The 27630-nt window shown below is 38.4% G+C and overlaps 1 protein-coding gene across 1 annotated transcript; it reads right to left on the reverse strand.

The window, feature by feature from the left end:
- Positions 1-9266: 9266 nt before the first annotated feature.
- Positions 9267-19188, reverse strand: LOC131632023 (uncharacterized). The gene is made up of 9 exons (XM_058902784.1): positions 18926-19188; positions 16383-16726; positions 13577-16215; positions 13322-13446; positions 11282-12901; positions 11057-11105; positions 10725-10969; positions 10304-10405; positions 9267-9738 (listed from the first exon to the last, which is right to left on the reverse strand). The coding sequence occupies exons 2-9, from the start codon at positions 16573-16575 to the stop codon at positions 9510-9512; spliced, it is 5202 nt and encodes a 1733-aa protein (XP_058758767.1). The 5' UTR covers positions 16576-16726; positions 18926-19188; the 3' UTR covers positions 9267-9509.
- Positions 19189-27630: the final 8442 nt, after the last annotated feature.

Below are 27630 nucleotides of genomic sequence, written 5' to 3' on the forward strand. Positions count from 1 at the left end.
ATACACTCATAAGCAATAAAATGTCATAAGCATATCATTCACCCAATCATAATATATTCAGATTTTCAGACAATCATTCAGCAATCATACCAACGAATACATCAACAAATATAACATTAAAACTCATTCAATCATGTCATATCAATATGCATATGAATGTACTGATTCTATGCATGTGGCACCATACATCCAGGGATTAACCCATCTAACTGATCTAAACGTCACCGAGATATAGCCCTACCGGCACAAATTCCACACAATGGGAATAATTCCCACCATTGATCCAAACATCACCGGGATCCATCACCAAAATAATTTATGAATAAATGCACACATATAATATACTTATAACATCACCGATCCGATGCACCGCATCGTCTCACCAAAACTCACCATTATCATCACCGATAAAGTATGCACATGTCTTAGCATCATTCCAATCATATCACAAATTTTTTTATATCAAACATATTCAATCATGATAATAATCACAATAATTCCATCAGCGCATCAACACATTGTCACATTCAATAATATATGCATACACTGTTACATTTCATCCACTTAATTAAATTGAGATTTAAAATAAAATCAGGCCATTGTCCATCTCACCGGATTACCACATAAAGCACTTAATTAGCTTTGCAATGCCCAAAACGGTACATAAATCGGACACACGGATCAAAATATATGGATTTTAGGAAATTAAACTATTTTCAAAAAGCTTTAGTGGTAACCGGGTACCTAAATTGGAGTAACTGGTTACTACACATGGCACTAACTATCTTTTTCAAAAACGTTCAGTGGTAATCGGTTACCTCAATCCAAGAACCGGTTACTGCCTAACGGACAGACCAAAATCTCATTCGTAACAGCGGTAACCGGTTACCTCAATCCCAGTAACCGATTACTGCCTCCCAGACAGCAACAACAACACCAAAACCAACAGTGGTAACCGATTACCACACCTCAAGTAACTGGTTACTTCGTACCTGCAACCCCAAAATCCACTTTTGACAGCAATTTCAATCTTCCAATTCACGCCAAACGCGAACCCAATCGTACTAAAACGTTCACAATCTAATAACAGCACCAAATTGCATATTTAGACATACTTCTAACATGTTTTAACATCAATAATGAATAATACATATTCAACATACTCAATTTTCACCAAAACATGCCAAATTATGAACATTTCATCAAAACATAACAATTCCCCAAAACCCAACACATTCAATTGAATCAAACAACAATCCTAATTAATTCTACTACCCTTGATTGTATAATAATTATTAACCAGAAGAGTCCCCCCTTACCTTTGATCGGAGTTCTTGAAAGCTCTCTTCCTCTACTTCTCTTCTACTCTTTACGTGTTCAGCTTCTCCCAATTGCTCTTTTGTTTCTATTTTCCAAAATTCCTTGTTTTATGAAAAATAGAGAATAAGTTTAGTAAAAGGCCCAACGTATAGCACCCCCTTTTTACTAAACACGACACTTGGCCCATTAACATTCTTTCAAAATTTTCCTATAATCCATTTTAATTAATTAATTCCAAATAATTAATTTAAATTCCAATTAAATTAATTTATGAAATTATGGGGTGTTAGAAACAGCAACTATAATAAGGGCCGCTTACTTTGCAAATATCTTTTAAATGTTGAGAACTGCAACATAATTTTAAAGCCAATAGAATTGAATAGAAAAAACCCAATAATTAAAAATCATAGAATTTTGTGTACAGTAACAGAATTGGTAGAAGAAGTAAAGATGAAATACCTTGATCTCCTGCCAGAACGTCTGCCCCGGTGTTATGCTCCCGGGGGTTGTGTCTCACTTTGGCCAACTTGAATCAGATTATCCTTTTCCGGACTAGGTCTAGGTATTCTGCGAGGTTATCATTTTTGACACAGTATTCCCCAGACACTTGTGATGCGACCAGTTAGGAGTGTGTAAATATTTCGAGTTCCTCGGCGCCGATGTCCTACGCTAGTCGTAATCCTGCGAGGAGAGCCTCGTACTCCATTTGATTGTTAGAAGTAGGGAAGGATAGTGAAAGCGATACTTCTATTAATGTCCCATATCCGTTTTCCAGAATTATGCCCACGCCACTAACGATTGAACTGGATGCTCCGTCCACATAGATGACCCACTTCTAGACGTTGCTGACCGACAATTCGGTGAAGGTCATTTCGGCTACAAATTCAGCCAGGGCTTGCACCTTCAGCACTTTTCTGCCTTCATACCTTATGTCGAATTCGGATAGCTCTAATGACCAGTGGAGCATTCGTCCGGCCATATCTGGACGCCCGAGTAACTGTTTAATGGGTTGTTTGGTCTGTACTATTACGGTATGTGCCAGGAAATAATGTCTAAGCCTTCTTGCTGCGTTGATCAGAGCTAGTGCGGCCTTCTCTATCTGTTGGTACCTGAGCTCTGGGCCCTGAAGTTCCTTGCTTGTGAAGTATATAGGTTTCTTCCCCTATTAAGTTTCTCTGATGAGGGCAGCACTGACGGCCTCCGCTGCAACGGCCAGATATATGTATGAGACTTCACCGGTATCTGGCCTGGATAAGACGGGTGGTTGTGACAGGGCTTGTTTGAGGTGGATGAGGGCTTGTGTGCACTCATCTGTCCATTCAAATGTGGCCTCTTTTCGCAAAAGTTTGAATAAAGGAAGAGCGTGTTGGGCGGACTTGGCCACAAATTAGGACAACGACGTAAGCATTTCGTTCTGTGATTGGATGGATTTCTTTGAGTTCGGTGTAGGGAATTCATAAAAAGCCTTACATTTGTCAGGATTAGCCTCAATCCCTCGTTTTGTTGAATATAAACCGAGGAATTTACCTGCTCGGACACCGAACGTGCATTTTTTAGGATTAAATCTCATTTTGTATTTTCAGGCATGTTCGAATACCTTTTTAAGGTGGACCGCATGATCGGTTTCCTCCTGGGATTTAAAGATCATGTCGCCCATGTATACTTCGAGCATGTCTCCTATTTCTCCTTGGAATATTTTGTTCATCATCCGTTGGTAAGTTCCCCCAACATTTTTTAGACCGAAGGGCATTACATTGTAATAATAGTTACCCGATTTTGTCATGAAAGCTGTGTATTTTTTATCGGCCTTGGCCATAGGGATTTGATTGTATCCCGAATACGCGTCCATGAATGATAGTAATTTAAAACCGGTGGAATTATCTACTAGTTTATCTATGTTCGATAACTGGTATGCATCCTTAGGGCAACCCCTATTGAGATCGGCGTAGTCAATACACATGCGCCTTTTCCATTATTCATTTTGACAAGTACAACATTGGACAACCAAGTAGTATAATTGGCCTCCGAGATAAAATTTGCCTCTAAGAGGTCCCTAACAGCTAGTTCGTCAGCGGCCGTTTTCTTCGAGGACTGTTTCCTCCTTCTATGGGCAATGGCCTTGCGCGCTGGGTCAATCGTCAGGTGGTGGCAGGCGATCTCAGGGTCGAGACCGGGCATCTCTACACGCTCCAGGCAAATAGATCGACATTTTCTTGTAGGCAATCCTTCACCTGCTTTCGGGCCAAGTCGGGCAGGTTGGCCCCGATCTTGACCCCTTTGCTCGGGTCTTCTCCGAGCGGTACGAGCTTAAAGTCTCTGATTAGTGGTTTTTACATATATTTTTACCGTTGTTTTTAGTTATCTTTAAGTTATTTTTAGTATTTTATTTCATTATTCCGCATTTTATGCTTTGGTTGTGTGTTTCAGTGTTTGTAGGCTCAGGTGAACGAAACAGGAAAAATCAGTGCAAAAAGTGACGAAACTGAAGAAAAGCGCACAAACTGGCTAAACGCGTCTCTAGACATGTGTGGAGCTAGAAAAAGCACCTCCTGCTACTCAAACGCGTCCCTAGACGCGTGTGGGAAGTGGAAAAAGCCATCTGCTGAGGGAACGCGTCCCCAGACGCGTCCAAGGCCTTGTAAAGAAGAAGAAAGCATCACATATGCCCAAACGCGTCTCCACACGCGTGTCAGCCCCAGGACGAGTTCCCAGACGCGTTTCAAGGGGAGAAAAATCAAATGAAATCATGTCCCCTGCTGGGACGCGTCCCCAGACGCGTGTCATCTTCCTGGACGCGTGTGCACGTGAATTTTTGGGCTTTCTTGCTGAAAAGCCCAGACAGATAGGAATAAAAGGAGGAGAATGCGTTTGAACAAGAGTTAGACAGTTTTGGGTGCGAAAATACATTAGAGAGGCTGGAGAATTCAAGATTGATGCAAGGAGTGAAGAATTCCATGAGCTTTTGCCATTGAAGATCTGATTCCTTCATTTATCTATAATGTCTACAATCAAAACTATGTTTTTTGTTATTGTTATGAGTAGCTAAACCCCCAATGCTAGGGGGTGACCCTGATTTTGATCTGTAATGAATAAATTTATATTTTTGCAATGATAATTTGGTTTGTTCTATATTGATTTGTTCTCTTACTGTCTTATTGCTTTTTCTGTCGGACAAACAGAAATTGATTTTGTGTGATACAATTAAGTCAGACAAGCTGTTGTTCATGATCTGTCTGAGAACATATTTTAGTAGATATTACCTAGGACTAGGAATACCCTTCAATAATCAGAATATTCTTGGTATTGGAAAGCTTAATGGCAACCATAATTTCTATGGACATAGTGATTAGGTTGAGGGATTAAAGAATTATTACCTGAGGACTTGGGAATAATAAACCTTAAGAACTGATAGTCAATTGGACAAACCATTGTTGCAAGATATAGTTATATTTGTTGCATGATCATATCATTTACCATCCCTAGCATCCTACTCATACATGTCTAATTCATCCGTACTTTAATTATTTACTGTAATTGTTTTTTATTCAAAACCAAACCAAACCTCTTATAACTTTTGTTTGATTGAAATACTGATAAAACTCTGTAACGTCAAGCAGTCCTTGAGATTCGACATTCGGTGAATTTCCCCTTTATTACTACAGAGGCAAAATAGTACACTTGCTATTTTTCCGATTAGTCTCCATCTGAGATAGGACGCAAAATGTCCTCGGTCTTGTTCGCCGGCGATTTCTGTGCCTCTATTTTCCCTTCGGCTTCCCTGCAAAAAGACTGTCCAAATCGACGGTATCTATGCGCGGAAGCGGCTTGGGTACCTCGGAGCTGACGGGCAGTGGTAATTTTGCCTTCAGCCGAGGAGCAACTTTTATGGAATTAAGGTCTTTGGCGATGCCTCGAAACACCTCCGAGCCGCCTCGATGTCTCCATGCAGGGTGGCTACCTATCCTTTAGTCGTGTAGTATTTCTTCTTGAGGTGGAGGGTACAAATATTAATTCGGCCAAGGTTAGTCGCCTGAAGATACATTGGTATATGGACGGACAGTCAATGACCAGGAACTGGACCTTTATGGCCCTGGCCGTATCAGCTGCTTCGAAAGACACAATCAGCTCTACGAAACCCCACAGTTTAGTAACAGTGTCGTTGAATCCTTGCAAGTCTGATCCTACGTACGAGGTGAGATGGCTCTCATCCAGTTGTAGGGTGGTAAACAGTTGGGATTACATGATGTCGACAGAACTGCCCTGATCGACTAGAATGCACCGGACATCGAAGTTGGCCATCCTGACGCGGATGAGCAGCTGAATAGTGGAATTGGGGGCACCATCGGGGAGCTCTTATTTGTAGAATTCAATGGGTGCGGAACTCCCTTTGGTGAGGCCGAGCGTGGCTGTTTTTCCCGAGCTGGCCAATATGAGCTCCTCGAACTTTCGTTTGACGGAACCCACTGTGAGTTTGTTGAAACCTCCTCCATATATGACCATCGTGGATGGGAATGACTCCCATTGGCTATGTGAACAAAATAACGTTGGGGTGCTGGCCCAATCTGGGATGTAGAAGTCTTCTGGTCGGGTGAAGCTCATAACAACCTGCAGTGTGGAGGTGTCCCCGGGGGTTTTTCCTCAACCACCGTCTTTGTTTCTTGGGGAGTTTCTTGCTTTTTAGCTTACTATTTGAGGTGTCCCTCTCTGATAAGTATTTCGATTACATCTTTCAAATGGATGCAATCCTCTGTGTTATGCCCGTGGCCTTTGTGGAAACGGAAATATTTTAACTTGTCCACGTTTGGCCGAGCAGGCAGTGACTTCGAGAAGTGAACCTTGCCCGTCTGGAACTCGGCATTGGCGCATTCGGCAAAATGCGTTCACGAGATGCGTTCAGAGTGTGTACTCTCGGAATTTCTCCGCTGGGCCTTTGTAGTTCTTGGCATCTCGGTTTTTATCTTCTTTCTTTTTATCGGCTCCCCGGCGAGAGCCTTCTTACTGTCGGGAACTCTTGGTATTCTCCTCGTGCCTGGAACTCCGAGCCGCGTGGGCGGCTTCCTTTTCTTCGTAATGGATGTAATGCTTGTGCCTTGAGGAAGAAAGCATCCAACGTGGCGGGCCTCTCTATGCCCACGGCCTTAGCGAAATCGGAACGAGGTCGGAGGCCTTGTTCCAAGAGATACTTTTTTATATCGGCTGTGGTGGACACCTAGAGGGCCTCCTTGTTAAATCTTTTAATATAAGCTCTGAGCGGTTCATCTTTGCCTTGAGTGATGGCCTCCAGCGAGGCTTCCAACTTGGGATTTCTGCGAGAGGCCGTGAAGTGCCTTGAAAAGAGTTTGTCGAGTCCCTTCCAAGACGTAATGGACTCGTCCAGAAGGATTTTATACCAGGTCATTGCACCTTTGCGTAGGATGGTCGAAAATAGACGAAACTTTATCGCACCAGGAACACCTCTATAGTCGAGGAGAGCATCGATGTTTTCGATGTGTTCGTCTGGATCTGATGTTCTTTATGTGCCCGGCAGAGAAGGCTTTTCTAACCCAACGGGCAGAGGGGCTTCTAATATCGCCCGGGAAAGGGGGCCCCGACGTTCTTCCTCTTCGTCAATATGGACGGGGGTTGGTGAAGGACTGTAACTCCGCTTGTGATGTCGACGACGATCGGCAGGCTGGGGGGAAGGTGATCGTGACCGTCTCTTTGGCCTTGGGGATGGGGTATGGAGATGAGAGCGGTGATCTTCCTTGCTCTTCTTGGCAATAGAGGAAGGATGGTCTCTTCGCGGAGGAGTGTCGTGACGTTTCTCGGCTGCCAAGGCATCCTGCTCGGGACGTGAGTGTTTCCGAGGAGGAGTCTTGGCGCGGTGTTTCTGTTCCAATGCCCCAATCCGATCGTTCTGCTGTCGGATCAAGACGTTGGTCTGGTTCAAGACGACAAAGATGACGGCCATGGTAGGATCAGCCTGGGCAGACTCTGTGACCAGAAAAGTGCTCTCAAGAATAGCTTATTGATGATTCTTGTCGCTAGTATCCCCGTAATGGAAAGTGGTGTTGTTATGGGCATCCTCCGAAGAAGGAGAAGCCGTGTGGCCATCACGGGGCTAAGAAACATTGTCGTTGGAGGGAGGCACGATGAGTTCAACATCATTTTTGCCCTTCTGTGCACCGTCCAGAACGGAGAATTTTCGTTGTTGCCAGCCATGAAGGATGAAAGGTGATAGCTTTAGTTTTCGAGTTCTTGATAGCGCAAGAAGCGGCCAAGAAAGTGCAAGAAAGAGAAACGGGGAAGCAAATATTCCCACAGACGGCGCCACTGTTCGCGACGAGCAGAACAGGTGGCCAGCAACAGTAGGCTTGATCTTCGGTGATGGATGAGAAAAAATGGGGTTGTACCTGCAAGGCACTCTGATGCCAAAGTAAGAAAGAGAACAACAAAGTACAACAGAAAGTATGATATTTTGGACAAAGTTTGAATTACCTTGCCCTCTAGAAGTAGAGGACTATTTATAGTGTTCTCGTTGAGGCGGGTTGGGTCACGCTATATTTGTGGACTTGGGCGTGATTCTAGGAGACCCAAAATATAGGAGAGGGTTGATTGTGTCTTGACTAGTCGTGCAGGAGGCACTAGTCGTTGCCGGGGACGGAGCCTCAGCGTGTTCGGCTAATCCTTGGTTGTGGGAGGTCTTGATATTAACTGTGCTCGGTCGAAGGGGAGATGACTCTGGGAATTGGGTCAATGCTTATTAGCCCGATTTATACCAATGAGTGGATTGGGCCAATTGGAATAATTGGGCTAGTCCAGAACAGGAAGCGACCAGTTGACATAGAGTTGCGACATCCTAGTACATAACTTATGGGTTATTTATGTAGTTACAAAAACATCCCTTTTAGTGTGACCAACTGATTTTCGTATGGTATGAATCCCATGATCAACAAAGGACTGAATGGGTAGTTTGTGTACAAATATTAAGAAAAGTGTTTTTATTACAATGTTATGAATTTGCCCTTTTGACAATGTAATTTTGTTTTTTATGAAAGAGCAAAATAGAGAGATTAGTCAATTCTTTAGTAATGCTAAGATAGTAGATGATCCTAAAAATCTAACAATAAATTATCTTAATACTCCATCCAAACAAAATAATTTAAAAATAAATAAATTTCAATTAAATTACTTTGAATTTTAAATTCCTTTAAAATTTTCATTTATCTCTTCCAACACTTAAGAAAACAGTCTTTTTGCATTTGCCACCATTCCCATTCATTTTAAAAAACAAATATGAAGAAAAAAGTCTTAAAATAGCATTTTGCATTTTCATTTTGTTTAAACATCATATTAAAGTAAAATAGTGTCAATATAGTTGTGTATCGTTGTTAATTTCCCAGTGTTTAACTTGTACCCTCGTCATGGATGATAGACATAGTATATTTTCAGGTGGAATTCGACGCTCCCATCACCCAATTTTTTTTGTTTTAACTATTATAAAATATCGAAAAATATCAAATGAAACTTGGAACCCGTTGTGAATTAAAGATTTAGTCAATACCGAATAAATAAACAGCATACACAATACAATTTTCTGTCAATTACACCCCAAACATGATACCAATGCGGCGACACCAGTAATAATTCAGAAAAAAATGAATAAATTAGATGTAATTAAAGTGTCGGTGTATATGTCCGACACGTGTATATGTCCGACACGGACACGCCTTTTTTTTAGAGGCGCCGGTGCTACAGAGGTAGGAAGGACTATAGAAGAAAACATTCAGAATTATTTCATTTTGAGCGAAATAAAATGAGTGAATCAAGAAACCTGTGAAAGTTTATCTAAAAAAAGTGGGGAAAACCCTATCCGAAAAGTAATCAGGTAAAACCAAGCCAAATGGTAAGGTTAAACCACTGCATATATAATTTTGCTATACACAGAAGGCTTGGAACCCAGAAAATGGAAAGTAAATGATAACTAGATTAAAGAATCTGCACATACATACATACATATATCGATTGCAAAGATCTAACACCCTCTGGGGGTTGATTAGGCAACCTAGTACAATTCTTCTCCTACACTGCCAGTTGTATGGTTCTATGGCGATGAAGTGCAATATAATTTGAAAGAAATAGACCAGAAATGGGAGATTTGGAAGACAACTAATCAAGAAAGATGGAATAATGAATTAATTAATTAATTATCAAAGTGAAAGACATTGTACCCTGTCCGGGAGATTCCTAGGCAATGGAACTTCAGTAACAAGTTTCACGGGAAAAAATCTCTGAAAAGTAGTATCAGAGGATGATGAGGTCTCTGCCCCATCATGCTGTCCCCGTGAATGGAACTTGGCAAATCTATTGATCACAGAAAATCTTTCTAAATCCTGACACTCTACTCTCAAGTCCAAAATTGAGGCTCTGCTATCCAATCTGCAATTAACAAGGTAAAAAATGGTATAAAACAGGCAAGTAGTGTACAACAAAGTTGTAGTTATCGTATAAAGATAAATGAGAACATTGATACGAAATACAACATAATGATAGTAGCAGGCAACCATATTTTAAGGGTAAACATGAAGGATAATTTTTAGCACATGCCTTGCATGGGATACATCACATACAAATACAATCATTATGATAAATTCTTTTAGGTAAATAAAAAAAGTACAAAAGGGAATACAACTGAATTAAAAAAAATTAATAACTTGTACCAACAAAACATGTATCTCTTTTTCACGAGCAAATAGATAACTGAGAGCATTTGAGCAGAATAAAAAATAGAGTAACCAACACATACAAGCTATGCTTCAACAATTTCAATTTGTCAGAAGAAGTACATGTCAACCTTAAGATTTTAATGCCAAAACACCTGCTCAATTGCATTTATACAGACAGACGATCCTCTATGAAATTTATTACTAGTGACAATTATCTAAATCCAGGAAAAGAATAAAAGAAAGGATAGAACGTATAAAACTCAACATTTTGATATTACCTCAATATATCATCTTCCAGTTTCCTTGTTCTATCAAATAAATCCATAACTTTCAAAATGTAATGATCAACATTGTCAGCTGATGTCCCTTTTTTGGGCAGTCTACAGAAAACACCACACAAATTGTTAAATGAAATATGTATCAGGTGTGCATGTCTCAAGACTTCAAGCCATTATACAAGCCATTCAAAATAGTAAGACTCGTAACCATTATACAAGCCATTCAAAATAGTAAGACTCATAACCATTATACAAGCCATTCAAAATAATAATAATAATAATAATAATAATAATAATAATAATAATAATAATAATAATAATAATAATAATAATAATAATAATAATAATAATAGTAGTAGTAGTATTAGTAATAGTAATAATAATTATAATAATAAATAGTAATAAGAATAATAATCCTTACAGGTTTGTGCTGCCCGAAGGCAAAGTATCACATTCAGACCATGAGATAGAACTGCATGCTTCTCCTAATGTTAATCTGGAAACCGAGTAGACCACACTCTCATGATGCAACTTCATATCTTCTACAAGAACTACTGCAGGAGGCGGGCTTAGCAGTTGCTGCATAAGTTGTGTAGTCAAGACAAGTCTTCTTTTTGACTTCAACATCACTGATAGATCTTCAACAGCCCCAGCACCAGCTTCAACCTATTAATTTTAGCAGAGTAAAAAGAACTCGTTAACTAATGAATTTATTAAATTATGAGTTGTGAACTGATAAAATTATAAACAAACCTTCTCAGCCAATCTGTTTGCAGTTCGGGCCCATAATAATTCTGCCGCACTGTCAAATAATAAGGAATATATGTTATCTATCTATAAGAATGAAGTCATGCTAACATAAGAAAAAAAGAAGGTATCTCTCTTTCAAAACAATAGGGAAAATGTAATATAAGACGAAGAATCTTTCCCAAAACCAACAATGGCAGTAAAAAAATGCATAAAATAACTGACAACCACCTGAGATCTCGAAGCCGTTCAGAACCCTGAGTAAGTTCTTTATGCCATGACAGGAGTCCAGATAAGGAACTTTTACGCTTCTTTGAATTAAAACTAAGTAAATCAGGTTCACCCGTAGGAGTCGATAACTGAGAACATACATTCTCGCTTTCAACTGAAGCAGGTATTGGACTATGCCTGGTGCTACTAAGTTGAGCATCACTACGACTATTAACTTGCTCTATTGACTTTTGGAAATGCAGACTATCTGATTGGTTTGGTATAATGAAAGGATGGTCCATAGTCTTCGCAGCAGTTATCTTCTGTGCATCATAAACAGGCAATATCTTACCATTCTTAAAAGCTCCATATTGTTCAAACCACGATGGTGCCATCTGAGGATTTATTGGATAATGACCACTTCTAATAGAAACTGCTTTATTACTATCTGAAACATTAACAGATTTTTCCTGATCATCTCCAATCACCTCCTGAGAAGTTGCATTTATGTCCTGTACATGATGTGGCTTTGCTGACGAGCATAACATACTGGGATCTGATGATGTGATGGAAGAATAATTTCCAGATACATCTTTGACCACATTGTTATATCCATATGACAATTGTTGTTCGTGGTTGGAATCTACCTGCTGTCTGTTTGGCATATTATCTGAAACTCTTAATCTCTTGGCTTCCCGAGTACTAGGATCAATCTCCATGTTTCTCATGGATTGGAATTGATTCAGAGATGAGAAATTGTAATTCAAAACACTGTTTGGTCTTAAAGACTGACCTAGAGCCTCGTCGTCTCTAGAGGTCGCAGCTAGGTTTGGTTGAGAAGCATCGGATACACATTTCACAACAGGGTCTATCAGGTGTGATGGAACTGCAGCCTCTTCAGCACCAATGGAAGATAATTCCTTACCATCTTTCTCTGGACCCTGATCACCTGGATTGCTGAAGTCAGCAATCATTCCACAGTTGTTAATTTGTTTGGACAGTGATGAAATCTTCGAAGCATTAGGATGTTGCCTGCTAGAAACACTGGTCCATAAATTCTGCATAACGTTCAAAGGGGTTCCATGCAGGGATGCACCATATATACCAGAAGGCTGACTGCCATGAATTTGATCTGTACCACTCGGCTGGGACATGTCCTGAGCAGATGCAATTTCAGGTTGACTAGCTTGAGCTCTTTCACCGTATTCATCTATCTGATTCGAGGAAGCCGGCTGATTATTTGTTACTTGTCCACCAAGCTGAGCTATATTCTGATTCTGATTATGGTTCTTGGAGAATGGAAAGCCAGATGTAAAAGCCGGTGGAATGTTCCCCAGCACACTGTACTGAGAAGCCTTACCAAAAACTTGCCCTGTGGTATTAGAAATATTATCCCTATTCTCCTCAGGAGATGACTCTTGAGGAGGAAAAGTCTGGTTAGTAGCTAACCGTGAATGTCCCTTATCCCCTGTCTCAGACATGTGAAGTGCAGTAACACCTGAACCGGATGAGCCATGAGAAAATACCATGGCAGGCCCCTGAGTAGGTGGAGCCAATTGTAATCCAAAGCCCTGAGTAGAAGAACTTTGATTCCTCTGAGGATGTGCAGCAAATCCATCTGAAGATTCAGTTTCAGGCACCCTGGAAGAAAAATTATGGTCAGAGAGGCTTTTGTCTGTCGGAAAGTCACACCCCGACTGATCCACTCAAAACTCAAGAAAATTTGAGATGCAACAATTTTAGCAAACTGAAGTAAACAGTTAAGCTGGGGTCATCTTGTAAACATGAAAAAGTATATATAATATAGTGCATGAAGGAAATAAAGAAAACATGTATACAGATGCTGGTTAGACCAGAAGTTTAGCAAATGAAAAGGTCTTAAAAAATCATGTCATCTTTGCTTATGATTACGAAAAGCGGAATATTTCTACAATAATTAATCATATCATCTTTGCTATGATTACGTAAAGTGGAATATTTCTACAATAATTAACAAGGAAGTACCATATGATGGCTACATTCATATGTTAAAAACGCTAGGAAAATTTAAAACTCAAGTACCTGGGTAAAGCAGTATTCTGCAAGGCATAATTACCGACACTTCTATCCAAAGGAGTCATTGTTTTTGGGATTTGCGTAGGGAGTACGCCTTTTGAAACATTATTATCCAATTTCTCTGACTCACCCTGTAAATCAAGTGCCACTTCAGTCACATTTTAAAGGACATAAACAACAACTGATTCTCTAAGACATAGAGATAAGCTATTAATGTGACACTAGCATGTATAAGTATAAAACATGGTATCTCAAAATTACCTTCTCTGTTTCACTATAATTCACATCAAAATGTCCATACTTTGATTGCCCAAGAGAGCTATAGATATTTCCCTGATCTTTAAGTCCTCCAAAGTGGTGATGGTTCATAGCTTGTGAATTTATGACCTGTTTGTTTCCATAAGGTTCCACTTCAACACCAAGATCCCCCATCGGATGATACTGAAATTTACGAGTTATCGAAGATCTTTGATGTGCCTGACCAGCTGACTTTGGGCTATGCAAATCATTTCCATCAAAATTTGCATTTTCTCTCATACTATCATCTCTTGGATGAGAAGGATTAGATCCAAGACCATCTTCTGATTTTTCAATTTTATTACAGTCTTCCGCATCATCTGCATCACCTTCAAATTTTCCATTCTTAGATGATTCTAAAATTAAAGGGTTCTCCATAAGATGCTTGTATTTTCCTGAACCTTCATTTCTTTTATAGCTACCTGCTGACTCTGAATCTCTACATACATCCACGTTAGGGAGCTTCTTGCTGCTTGGCTGGCTGAACCATGCAGGGACCGAATTTGGTAATGCAGCAATACCATTCATACCAGAATCCTCCCGACAAATTTGCATGTTATCAGTAGATTTCTCATGTTCTGACCCAGCAGATAAATTAGCATCAGAATTGGGCTCCCATGAAGCAGGTACCTGGCTCATCTCTTCATGCACAGCTTTCTCGTGATGGTGCTTCAATGAGTTTTCATTTTCTTGGGTTTTGAAAGTAGAACTACGATCCAATGGGGTTGAGTTTGAAACTTCCCAACCATCAGACTTATTAAATGGACCGCCACTACCACTACATGATGATGTGGTGGGTTGATGTGTCCAATAATCTGATAGAACCTTTTCATTTTTTTCTAAACCAGAAGAGTTGGTAGTTTTTCCATGTATATGACCAACTTCAGAGAACTGTTTTTGCTGAGGACTGCAATCTAACCACCTGCCTCTTTCTAAATACTGTGGAATTGGTCTCTGAGAATCGGTCTGTAATCTGTCATGCTGTTGATGTGAAGAGTCGGGACCTGACTGATGTAATTCAGAAACACTACAATGGTTTTCAGCTGTTGGGGGCCTACTAACATTGTTGGGCTGAATAAAAGGTCTTGAATTTAAATTGGAAGGTGATTGCAAGTTATTGTTAGCCCAAACGGATTGCTGTTTGCTGCCATCAGTAGTTGAAGGTTGCTCGTTTCCAGATAACTGCCCCGTATTCCGAAAACCTAGACCACTCCACTCCTCCTGGATACCCATGTCACTACTGGATGTTTCTGCTACAGCAGACTGCATAAGCGCACTCCAACTCCCACTCTGAAGGGATGGAAATCCACTAGAACTATCTGTACCATCCAGCATATTAAAGTCACCTATATTCGTACCAAATCCATCCCACAGGCTATCATCTGAGCCAAACAAAATCTTCTCTTCAGTTGGATCTAGTGTAGCTACGTTTTGTGAAGGAGGAACCTGCACTATCTTGTCTTGTGATGATAGCTCTGAAGATCCAGCTAGTTCTTGTCTCCCATTAAAATCTTGCATTGATACAATTCTTTGCTCAGAATTCATTTGCTGCAAGTTTTCCACATTGACTCTACTATTTATACCATGAGCAGTAGGTCCAAACATGCTCTTTTCTTGAATATCCTGTCTTGAAACTAAGGGTCCATCATTTCTGTTACTTTGATCTGAAAACGCATTATATTGGTGAGCTGGGAATGGACTACCACCGGGTGTTATATGAGGCAGTGTAGATTTGTTCCCATGAACATGAGAGTATTGCTGTGGGAAAGAAACTTGAGGCATTGCAGGCTTATCTGCTTGAAAATGATAAAAAAGGTTAGGAGTGCCTCCTGACCCAGATACTGGAACCCCATAAAGAGACTGGTCTCCTCCCTGATTATGAACCAAACCCATCATGCGTAATGCTTGTCCTTGTTCGGAAGATAACATAACCCCATTAGAGGACCCGTGCATAACTGGAGATGCACCACGCTGGAGCCAATTTGCATTACTTGGTGTAACATCAGGCTGCCACATAAAGTTAGATGCCTCATTTACAGGATTTCCATTAATAAGAGATGCGGAATGGCCAGTAACTGTTTGTTTTGAAATAGACTGGGCTGGGGCCATAGAATTATGTTGCTTTGCTTCTAGTTGATGAAATTGTTGCTGCCTTTGAAGTTCTTGCATCTGGTTAAGTAATGCTTGCTGCTGTAATAGATGCATTTCATTTATTCCTGAATGCTGTCTAGGTAAAGGCTGAAGCATTCCATTCTGGCGGCCACTAACTTGCTGTTGACTTCCAAAGAAATCAAAATTGACAGGAGAATCGCCAGCATCATTCCTAGCCAAATTTTTCTTATAAAGCTCAAGACCACTACTCCCTTGTGACTCTGGCATGGGTATTCCTCTTGATAGGCTGTGCCAATCAGATTCTGTATCCATTCCCATAATATTAGATCCACTGTGCCTAGTCTGGAAAACCTGTTGTCCCTGCATGTAGCCACTTACAGCTGCTTGTTGGTTTGGCAGCTGATTTCTTCCAGACTCAGACCTCAAATTTGATTGTGATAGGTTCAGACTATGACGCATATGTGGAGAGCTTATGTGTCCCTGCTCCGAATCTTTGAGACAGGGAAGGAAGTGTAATCAGTAATTAATAAAGACAATCTCGAACAACATTACAAAGTCAAACTTCAGCATCATTGTTTTAGCAAGTTAAAAATTAAATGTATAAAAATGGATAATGACGAGTGAAACAATTATAAAATAAATGTTGTAGAATCTCTACCAGATTGCTGTTGATTAAAATTCTTCAAATTGGAAATAAAAGGCACACCAGTTGATCTCTGGCTGCCAACCCATATATTATTGTTCAGTCCTGGCCAGTTCCCATCAACCGCTTGTGAATGATACTGTCCCTGGGACAAGTTTTCTTGACCAAAAAAATTATGGACCCTGTCTACTCCTTCGTTTCCAGGCATAGGTAATCCAGCCCACAAACTTTAAGCAGGCAACTATTTAAAAGAATGCTTGACCAAGACACAAATTTTTAACAACCTACGTAGAAGGAAGATGTCCAAGAACACAACTCCGCGCAGCCTCAATTAAAACCTGAAAATTATTAAAATATCCCTGCAAGTAAAAAATCCATTTGGTATCAATTAGATACCAGAATAATTGTGAAAAGATATGGAAATACAACAATAATAGACCATACATGGGCACTCTTAATAAAAAATGTATCATATCATTTAAGTGGTCGTAAATTTATACAAGAGAAAAGGGCTAAATATTGGACAGCAACTCTCTAGATGCAAATTAAATAGTAATGAGGACTTCCACGGCAGTGAAATGCAACATGTCTTTCAAGCCAAAAATTTGAGACGCAAAATTAACTCTTCATAAAAAAATTTATACACGAGTTATGAGGAATATGCACAGCGGTGAAATGGAACATGTCTCACAAGCCAGCAATATAAGATACAAAATTAGCTTTTCAAAAAGGAAAGTTCATGATAATCATATAATATTTCTAGCGGAAAAAGTCTAGTCAAAAGCGAAACCTAGTAGGCATACAATCTAGCTATTTGTGCTATGTCATACTTAAACCAAAATTTAACTATTCCTGCAACTTACCATCACACAAGTGGTCACTCGCACTAATTCGTTGAATGGAAAATCAAAGGTACAATTCATTGCAAAATCACAACCAGTTAACATGCCAAGGAGAATCCAAAAACTTCTAATCATTTCATAACACTCCCCTTTGCATGTGTTCACATTTACTTTAACCACATATATAAAAAGACAAATTACACTAATCATAATAATTTTTTTTTCCATACCCGTCAAATTCATAAGGCAAGCAAAAGCTTCAAATGTTTTTAAAGTGGGAAACCTATTGTTATTACCCAGACTTAAATTAACTAGAGATGATTCATAAATAGAGTATTTACATGAATCAAGTTGTGAGTAGAAGAAAATGGAAGATGGGTGAAGCCATATGAGTTAGCACATTATTCTTTACACCAATAATGTCATGAAAGCATGAAGAACATCAGGAACCATTACAACATTTTTCGCACTTATGTTTTATTTACAAGAGCACCAAGTAGATTTACATATGTGAATTTCTCTCCTCCCTGTCCCTCTAACTCTCTATGTTTGTCTGTGTAGAATAATTTCATTGTGTATCTCTTTCATCTCAAGATGTAAATATTTAGTGTACATTGAGGTCCAAAATCATTATAACTATGCATGCCAGCATCACCTGACTTTGTTGAAGTGAAGGCAAACTAATGACAAAATAGAAGAAAAAGTCATACAATTTCTCAATAGATTCATGCAGCCACTTCAAGAAACAACCCAACTAAGTCAGGTGACAAACCCACAACAACAACCAAATAATTAATAATGGGATTGCCCACATGAATCAAACACCATAGTTTCCTATCTTAAATTCATGTATCTCTAATTAATGAAAGATCATTTAATCATTACGTCCTTTTTTTTAGTTCCACTTCTAGTCTTTCTCAATCATAATTACTACTACCTCATTCTTAAATACAGGACCATATTGACTTAATTACAAGAATTAAGCTTGTATTAGTACTAAATTTGTTAACAGTTGGTATTGTTTTTCCAAATTTATCCTTTGTGGTATTTATTCTTAACTATGAAGCATGAACATCCCAAACACGACATCGACACTAGCGCCACCAGTAATAATTTGAAAAAATAAATAAATTAAAGGCACTGATACAGCGGCATCATTAATAATTTGAAAAAATAAATAAATTAAAGGTAATTACAAATGTTGGCGCCAGTGTAGGACACGGACACTTGTTTTACTCCTTTCAGTGTCGGCGCTACGTAAATTCTTACTTATTAGGTACAAACACGACATACACACTGACACGGTGTCATAAAAATTTGAAAAAATAAACTAATTAAAATTAATCACAAATATCGGCGCAAGTGTCAGACACGTTTTATTTCAGAGGTGTCGGTGCTATGTAGATTCTTACTTATTAGATACAAACACAATTAAGCATAAAACTCTTCTGCCCCAAACAGTCTCAGCTCCTAACCTCAACAAAAAGAAGAAAAAAAATTCCAAAATCACACATTCAGAGAGAAAACACACGAGATCGGAAGTTAATACAAGTAATACACAATTCCATCTGATAAACCGCATTATAATCAACAAAACAACTCCAAAAGCTTCCACAATTGCACACACGCATAGATTCGTTTTTCTCTTCGCAAAACGATGTTAGAGAGAAAAAAAGCTAGGGTTTCTAGAGAGAGAAAGCGAGTGCAGGAACTCACAGTGACAATGAACAAACTCCATTGAAGAAAAAAGCTGATCCTGGAAGCGCGTTGAGAATCCACGCGTTTGGTTAGGGTTTGAAGGCGAAGAGAAATGGTGGCGCGTTCGGACAAAGATAATGATCGAGAAAATAAGTGAGAAAATTTTTCAACGAACGAGAAAGATACAGGTTCGGATACGGAACCTGGTGGTTCGGATCCGAGGCTCCGTTTGTTGTGCAATTTGGAAAGCGTTTCAATTGGGAAGAGACGGTGAGAAAAGTTGTTGGGTGTTAAGTTGGTAAAGGCTAAATCAGGTCGCTGTCCAATCAATTTATGACAGGTGGCGATCATACCTGTGGGACCCACAATGACCCGTTTAAAACTTGCTTAATTTTTTCTAATTCATGGATAACGGGTTAAATACTTCAGCTTCTTCGTTAATTAATGAAAATTTTGCGTGAATTCTTACACCATAATTTTCGGTTTACTACAAGTTATAGATAAATTTGAGTTATTTCCGCTAATCATTTTTTTATTGTGTGTATCTATTTATGCTATTGTTTAGTTAGATGTTTAAAATTGTGCACCATGATCAATTTCATTTACACAATTAAGTGTTGGACTCTTTTAATAATGTGTATGTTGTTCAAATAGAGTAGATATTTTAAATTTTTAAAATAGAATAAGCGTGTTTAAATGCAAACTGATTTGTAAAAATTAAATATAGTATAAAATTAAAATTATTAAATATTTTGATTGAAAATACATTTTTGGTAGAAAATATTTTGATTGTTTTGAACCTTGTGAATTTGTTTTCTTTATCGTAAAAGAAAACAGTAATAAGAAATATATCAATATTTTTCAAAAATCTCTTTAAATTATAAGTTGGTTTGATTGACACAAACTTCTATTGTCCGAGAAAAAAGATTTGGTCGTCAAAATATATGTTCGGGTAAAATTTGAAAATAGAAATAGACTTTCGTCGAAGGTTCATGTGGAAAAAATTGTTTTTAAGTTGTTAAGTTGTTTGGGAAAGATATTTGGTACAATATTGCGAAAGAGAGACTCTCAAAAATTTAAAAATTACAAGGAGGAATCGAGATCATAAACAATGGTAGCAAGTTTTAAATGGTTAAATTGTCGTTGATAAAGAAATAATCATTTTAGAATAGTCGTGGATGTTATTCGACCACTAGCTCATGTCTCCCATTGGACACCTGAATTTACTTCACAAAACACGAAAGTGGATAGAAATATCATATAGATAGGATTTTCAGGTCTAAATCTGATTTACTATGATGAAAATTTTACTTGTTATGACGTCGATAGTGTTAGGCTTTGGTTCCCTTCTTATGAGGAGAAAAGTCCAAATATTAATAGTCTGCTTGTCTCACTTATTTAAGTGGAGAGTGTCAATTTAGGATTAAGAGAGATAAAGAGAAAATAAGGATTCAAAAGAGAGAAGAGAGGAGAGAAACTCATTTCCCCTTTTTCTGCATAAGTCTCCCCAAATCGACGACCCCAATTCGTTCGCCATTAGATCGACCTGAAATTTTATAGGCATGTTCGCAACTCATGTATCGAACTTTTGACCGTTCAAAATTTGAAAACAAGGTCTAAGCTAAAAGATATTTGTCTCGCATTGGAGTTGCAGATTTGGGTTATTTTACAGCTTTTTTTTTCTTATTTGTAAGTTAGTTTTACTTTATGATTTGTGGTTGTTATAACTTGTTTGCGAATCACTTTAAGACTCTCTTGTACCCTCAACTGATTATAGTGGAGATATTTCTTTGGTTTGGACGACTCGTGGTTTTTACTCTCATGTTGAGGGGTTTTCCACGTTAAAAATATCGGTGTTCTTTTGTGTGTTTATTTGTTTGATTTGACGTCTTATATTTGTTGTTGATCCTTAGTGTGGGAAATTTTACATTTGTTGCGTACTACTCTGTTATTGTGTTTTAATTTCCCATCAGAGTGGCATCAGAGCTCTTGGTTAAGGGCTATTTTACTTGTTTGAATGATGGAGTCAAATACAAAGATAAAGATGGTATTGTTGAATGGTTCTAATTGTCATTTATGGAAGGGTTAGATGAAAGAATTACTATTTATGAAGAGGTTTCGTTTACCGGTTTTTAGTACTGCAAAGCCGAATTCTGTGTCTGATGAAGAATGGGAGTTTGAACATCAACAGGTATGTGGTTTATTCGATAATATGTAGAAGATAATGTTTATAATCATATTACTAGTGAGACACGTGCAAAATCTCTGTGGGAGACGATAGAGTCCTTGTATACCTCTAAATCAGGGAATAATAAATTGTTCTTGTTGAATAGCTTCATAAGTTTGTAGTATAAGGAGGGGACTTTTATTTCAGGTCACTTGAGTGAATTTCAAGGGCTCTTTAATCAGATGTCATGAATGGGTATTAAACTTGATGATGAACTTTTGAGACTATTTCTATTGCTATCTTTACCAGAGCCTTGGGAGACGTTTTGGGTTTCTATTATAATTTCTGCTTCTAAAGGTGTTGTTTCTTTAGAAACGACTAAGGTTCTTCATCTCAATCTGAGGTACTTGTCACTGAAAATAGGGGAGAAGTCGCAAAAAGGAACCGAAAGGTGGTAGAGAGAATAGCAAAAGCAAGTCCAAGCCATGATACAAAAATCTGGAATGTCATTATTGTCACAAAACAGGACGCATACAGAAGTATTGTTATTAGTAGAAAAGGGATAACAAAGGCAAAATAGGTAAGTCTAAAAAAAGAGATCATGATGATGATTGTGTTACTACTGCTACTAGTTATGATCTTGATATTCTCTGTGATCATGAGTCTGTTAATCTTGTATCAAACGAGAGCATGTGGATAGTTAACAGTGGTGCTACATTGCATGTTACACTAAGGAATGATTTATTCATATCTTATACTTCTTGTGACTTTAGAGTATTTAATTTGGGTAAGGATAGTGTATCTAAGGTAATTGGTTTTAATGATGTTTACATATAAACCAATATGGGAATGCAATTGTTGCTTAGAGGTGTCAAACATGCTCCAAATATCTGCTTTAATTTGACCTCTGTGCATATGTTTGATGAGTGTGGTTATGACAATCACTTTGGTTCTGGAAAATGGAAACTCAACAAAGGAAACTTGGTTGTGGCTAGAGGGGAGAAGTTTCCTAAATTGTATTGGACAAAAGCTTTGGTTGCTATGGATAGTGTGAATGCTATCAACATGGAAGCATCTTTGTGGCACCGAAGACTTAGTCATATTAGTGAAAGGGGCTGAATATTTTGGCCCAAAAAGATGTTCTTCCTAGATTAAAGAATGCATATTTGGAGAAGTGTTCTCATTGCATGGATGGAAAACATACTTGAGTGTCTTTCAAGAGAAATCCTCCCTCAAGGAAGTCAAAGTTGCTTCAATTGGTATATTTTGATGTTTGTGGTCCATTAAAGGTAAAATCCTTTAGTGGTTCACTTTATGAAATTCTGGCACTTGCAAAACACATGTCAAGATAGATGTCTTAACACAAACACAATGGCAAGACAGATGTTATAATATCATCTGCTAACAGAAAATAGATTGTGCAGAAAATAAAGTGAAGAAAGGAAGACAACACAATCAAATGTTAACTTAATTCAACGCAACGTCACCTATTTTGGGGGCTACCAAGCCAAGAAGAAAATCCATTATAATAGTTTTAGTTCAAAGTCTAAATAGTCTCAGTTTATAACTTATCACCTAATCACTACTTCTATGCAATTTCTACCTAGGAACCTCATAGATATGAGAACCCCCTCTCACTTCCCACAATCACCTCAGTGATTAAAGACAGTTACAATCCCAACAACTGTATCAAAACCAGTCCCAATCCCAGTGACCAAAAGAACCAAATAGAAAGATTACACTTCAATCAAGAACAATACTCAACTCTTTTTCTTAAAATCCTCAAGAGTGAGAACAATTAGTCTACCTCAATGTTTCAGAAGATACATGAGTGACATACAAACAAAAAAACTCAAAGAACTTGAACTCCTCTCAAAATCTAAACCCTTATTTGCACTCACGGTTTCTTCTTGTGAATGTTTGCTATACTAGGTTTATCAAGTCCTTGTTTATAGACTCTTACAGTATGGGCTTGGACTCTGAAACAAATCTAATCTTCTCCATTTTTAATCAGCTGCAAAATCTTTACAGAAAATAGAATCAAATCAAATCAAATCAAATCCAAGTTTCATTAATAAGTCTCCAAGATCCTTTTTATGAAACCAAATCAAATATCCATTTATTCTAAAAGCTCCTTGATTGGCTGCGCGTGTATGAGTGTCTGAATATTCTAGAATCTCATATTTTTCAATCAAATCTTCAAGGATTAAAAACCAGTATGCACTGTCATGATATTCTGGTACTGCATGTCACAACATCTGACAGAACATCTGTCAAAACTCATGACAACAGAACTTGTCATGACAATTAATCAGGATGTTACAACATCTTGCTCAACATCAGTTAAGAATTATTCATGCAGAACACTATTCAACTACTTCCCGGAAGCTGATTCCAATGAAGTCAAAAAGGAGTTTGTAGATTTAGCTTTAGGGATTTGAACTATACAGTTGATGCAAACTCATGATCAAGTGTGTCTTACTTATCCCTCATTCGGGAGCCGTAGTAACCTCCGTCGTCAACCACTAAAAGATTGTAACCCTGTAACGGCGAAGGCCTTTCGTGTGTAGATAGCCGTTACGACCGACTATGATGGACGATTCCGACCCTACTTGAAGTAACATCTGCCGAGCTAGAAAACTCATTTTTGCCGAGGTGGAGAACTAAGGTCGTCCGACGAGCAAGATCGTCTTGCTGACTTGACGGTTCCCATGGTTCACCCTAATTCCTATATGTCTTGTTCCAAATCCACTTCTTCTATCCAGTGTCATTTGTCTTATTGGTCTAAACATTCCAAATATGTACAAGAACCATGTTTTAGCTAAATTAATGCCAACCACAAAACCATGGATCTAACAATTTCCCCTTTGACAAATTTTGGCTAAAACAACCAAAACACTTAAGTCCTAGAGACAGGAATAAAACCACAAAACAAAGCTACATGAAACCATGTAAACTTACATCAAACATAAGAATATATCAGAGATACACAACAATTACACATAGTCTTCATTAAAGCTCTCTGGGATTCAGATGTTCAAACATTTGGTCTGACATCACATCAACACAACTATTGGAGCTTGTATATTTAGACAGGTCCCTTACTCCCCTTATCATACAGAACCAATACTTCCCCTCAAAGGTACAACCAAATATGAATTATCCCAAGTTCACACATCAAGGGCATATGCAACAGAAAATAATAATAGCCTCACTGTTGCACCCCAAAATTTGCCCTCTTCTTCGTGCTATAAGTTATCAACGGCGTTTATTTCGTCGTTTGAAAATTGGAAGAAAAATTAAAGAATTTTTGTTGTTTTTAAAGACAATTTCGGCGCAAAGGTTTCCTCTAATTGCTTGTTGTGCAAGTCAACATATTAGCCATGGTACAATATATGGTTTGCGGGATCATTGTGATTAAAGTGTTATTATGAGTTCAAACACTTGTTACTCATAATGCAAGTCATTTATGGTTTGAACGTTAAATGTGAAGTGTTCATTGAAAATTGAAGATTATTTTGGAATATTCACTCATGTTTGCTAAGGCGTTCAAATATTATCAAAGGTATTAAGCTCATGATTCGTCAAGAGTTAATTCCAGGCGTAGGCCTCAAATGTATTCATCCTTAATTCAAATTTATTCATGTTCATCCAAAGATCGTTCGTGTTCAATCAAAATTACAAAGGTGCAAATTACAAACCATGTTTAGCCTTTACATTTTGGGTGAATTACAAAAGTTACATGAACATGTTCAACCTAAAGTGTTAAGTTACAGGTTCTAAGATCATCATGTGCCCTTTGTTCAAGCTTCAAAAATAGCTCCCTGCATAATTCATAGCCGGAGCCCACATAAAACCGGCTGCACTTCAAAAAAGGTGACGGGAACACCCTATGTAAATATCCAATATTTCGGTTCAGCCAACACAAATTCTGCACACAAGAGTTAAACAGTTTTTTCCATAGTCTATGGTCTAACGGTTGAGCCCTTCACAAAACCGAACTGGTTCCCGCAAAACCGCACCTAAATCACCAATAAACCGAACTTCAAGCTACCTGCATCTACACATCAAAGCCCGATTCAAAATTATACAAAAAGAAGCTTAATCGAGAGTCAAGAGAAGGAGATAACAGAATTCAAGAAAAACGTAACAGAAAGAAAAGAGAGAGGAACTCACCATAACAAAATGGTAACAAACTTTTCTCACCATCTTCATCCTGCACTCTCTCCATAATCACTTCCATATTCATTCGTCGATCACCAAGAAAAACTTCATCAGAAAACCTTCAATCCTCTGATAATCACCAGAAAAACTCCAACGTTCTTCATCATCTTTGATTCTTCAATCTTCATAACCAGTTCAGAACCTTTCATCTTTATTCAATCCTCAACCTACAAAACTATCCGATTCAATCACCAAAGAAGATTCAGAAAAAAGAGAAGAGAAAATCTGTAACAGAAACGCAGCAATATTTTTCTTCATGATTCATCAATCTCTAATTCTCAACATTCAGAAATGAAATGAAGGAGGAGAAGAATCAAAACCTGAACCGAATCTGTAACAAGCTTGGATCCTCTCTCAACCAATCTTCGAACGTGATTCAATCTTCTCAGCATCATCTTCCACGTCAACACAGTTCTTCAATAATCATCATCTTCATCAGCTTCAGTGGAGTGAGGTCGATAAAAAAGGAAACGCATCAGAATCCAATAATCATCGTCTTCGCGACTCAATCTTCCACAACGTCATCATCATCGATTCATCATTAGAGACGCATCATCTTCATTCTTCAATCGATATCATCATCGTCAACCTCACGCACCAACACTACTCACCTTCAACTGCAACAACAACAACAACAAACCAGGAGAAGTACGCAGCTGAATGAGATTCAAGAAGAAGGAAGAATAATCGATCTAAAATGAGGGATACACGGTATTACCTGAGGATTAAAGGTTCCTCTGATCTTCTTGTCATCACGGTTCAAGAGTCGTCGGAGCAGTCCGGCAGGTTTCGTTGGAGATAGGGAGGAGAAGTATGAGGTGTTGAGGAAGAGATGTCGTTTTGCCCTTGTTATTCGCAATGGTGCTTGAAAGACGGCGACGGAGAAGTTCGTCGGAGTAGCACACCGGCGCCGTTCGCGTATTGTGGGGAAGGAGACCTACTCTCAAATGTACGTGAATATTCTTTAACCTAATTCCTCTTTCACTCATTCTCAATTAGCATCAGTATTAATTAGGACTAATTAGAATTAGTTGAGTTTAACTAGTAATTAGGATTTAATTGAATCAAAATAATCATTGTGGATCACAATCCCTTGGGCCTTATCACTGAATTGCTATTTCCATTCCCCTTTAAGCCCGATACACCATTTTTTTTAGTTGATAACAATGAAAACTGAGTACAAAAACAGCTTTGGGCCAAATCGCTGACCACACCTCCCTCTTGAGCCCAGTGCGCCATTTGTTTTTTGGCTGGACAGAAGCTAGAACAAAAATAAATCTGTCTGGGCCAATTTCCTAAGCTCTGCGCCCAGAATTGTTCCCTGCACCACTATTTTCAACTTCAAACCCCCTGTGTGCACTATTTCACATGTTAGATTTAGTCTTTTTACTAATATGTTTTGTATTATTTTTAGCATAATGAAAGACATAAAAATCATTGTAGTTTTGTTGAATTTTTGCATGATAGAAAAAAATAATAAAAACATGTAATATTTTGCTTGGTAGAATTTAAATGTTTTGTTATATTGTTTAGTTTTAATTCTTTGATAAATAACCATGAAAAATAGTATGTTTGATTAGATTTCTCGCATTCATAAAAAGAAATATAAAAACATGTAATATGTTCTCTTGTTAGAATTTATTTGTTTTGTTACATAGTTTAGTTCTAATTCTTTGATAAAATGCCATGAAAAATATGATGTTTGATTATTTGCTAGTATTTTCTATAGCGTGCTTCCTTGTTACTACTGATTTGTTTGCTGAGATGTGCGAGGTACTTCGAGAGAGCCTTCGATTGCGATTTGACTTGCTTCGTGTTCCACTTTATTTGTGGGACACAGATTTGCTTCCGGTGCGATTTGCGTCGTGTTCCACTTTATTTGTGGGACACGAACCTATTTCCGATGCTAGTCACCTGATCTCTCATTCATTGAGATGTATATTCCTGCATTGTCTGGCTTGTGTTCTCTTGAAGGTTGCTTATGTGGTTATGCTCGACGCGTGCCACATGTCGCTGGTGATCTATTTTCGCGACGACGCTTTCTGACTTGCTTTGCTTGATGCTGGCTTACGCGAAGTATTCTGGACTTCTTTGCTTTCGCTTGCTAGCTCATTGCGGATTTGCTATCCGCTCGGTATTCTCCTTGTCCCTTTTACCTATTCGTGTACCATATCTTGCCATGAGAAGTAGGGTAGGCATGCAGCATCATATTTGCCATGAGAAGTAAGACTTAGGCATTCATCTGGCCAAGCCCTCGAAAGAGGCTCTGTTTTTGTTTGTTTACTATTCCTTGCCTCTTTCTTTGTTACTGTTCACCCGTCTCGGAGGACTT

This window comes from Vicia villosa, unplaced genomic scaffold, assembly GCF_029867415.1.
Source record: "Vicia villosa cultivar HV-30 ecotype Madison, WI unplaced genomic scaffold, Vvil1.0 ctg.000894F_1_1, whole genome shotgun sequence".
Taxonomy (NCBI): domain Eukaryota; kingdom Viridiplantae; phylum Streptophyta; class Magnoliopsida; order Fabales; family Fabaceae; genus Vicia; species Vicia villosa.

What these genes read in the sequence shown, in the direction of transcription:
- LOC131632023 (XM_058902784.1), bottom strand. Translation starts at nt 16,575, where the DNA reads ATGCCTGGAAACGAAGGAGTAGACAGGGTCCATAATTTTTTTGGTCAA. An exon ending in CAAACAGATTGGCTGAGAAG is followed by an intron (nt 10,970 to 11,056) that starts GTTTGTTTATAA and finishes TAAAATTAATAG; the next exon opens with GTTGAAGCTGGTGCTGGGGC. An exon ending in CCTTCGGGCAGCACAAACCT is followed by an intron (nt 10,406 to 10,724) that starts GTAAGGATTATT and finishes TGTTTTCTGTAG; the next exon opens with ACTGCCCAAAAAAGGGACAT.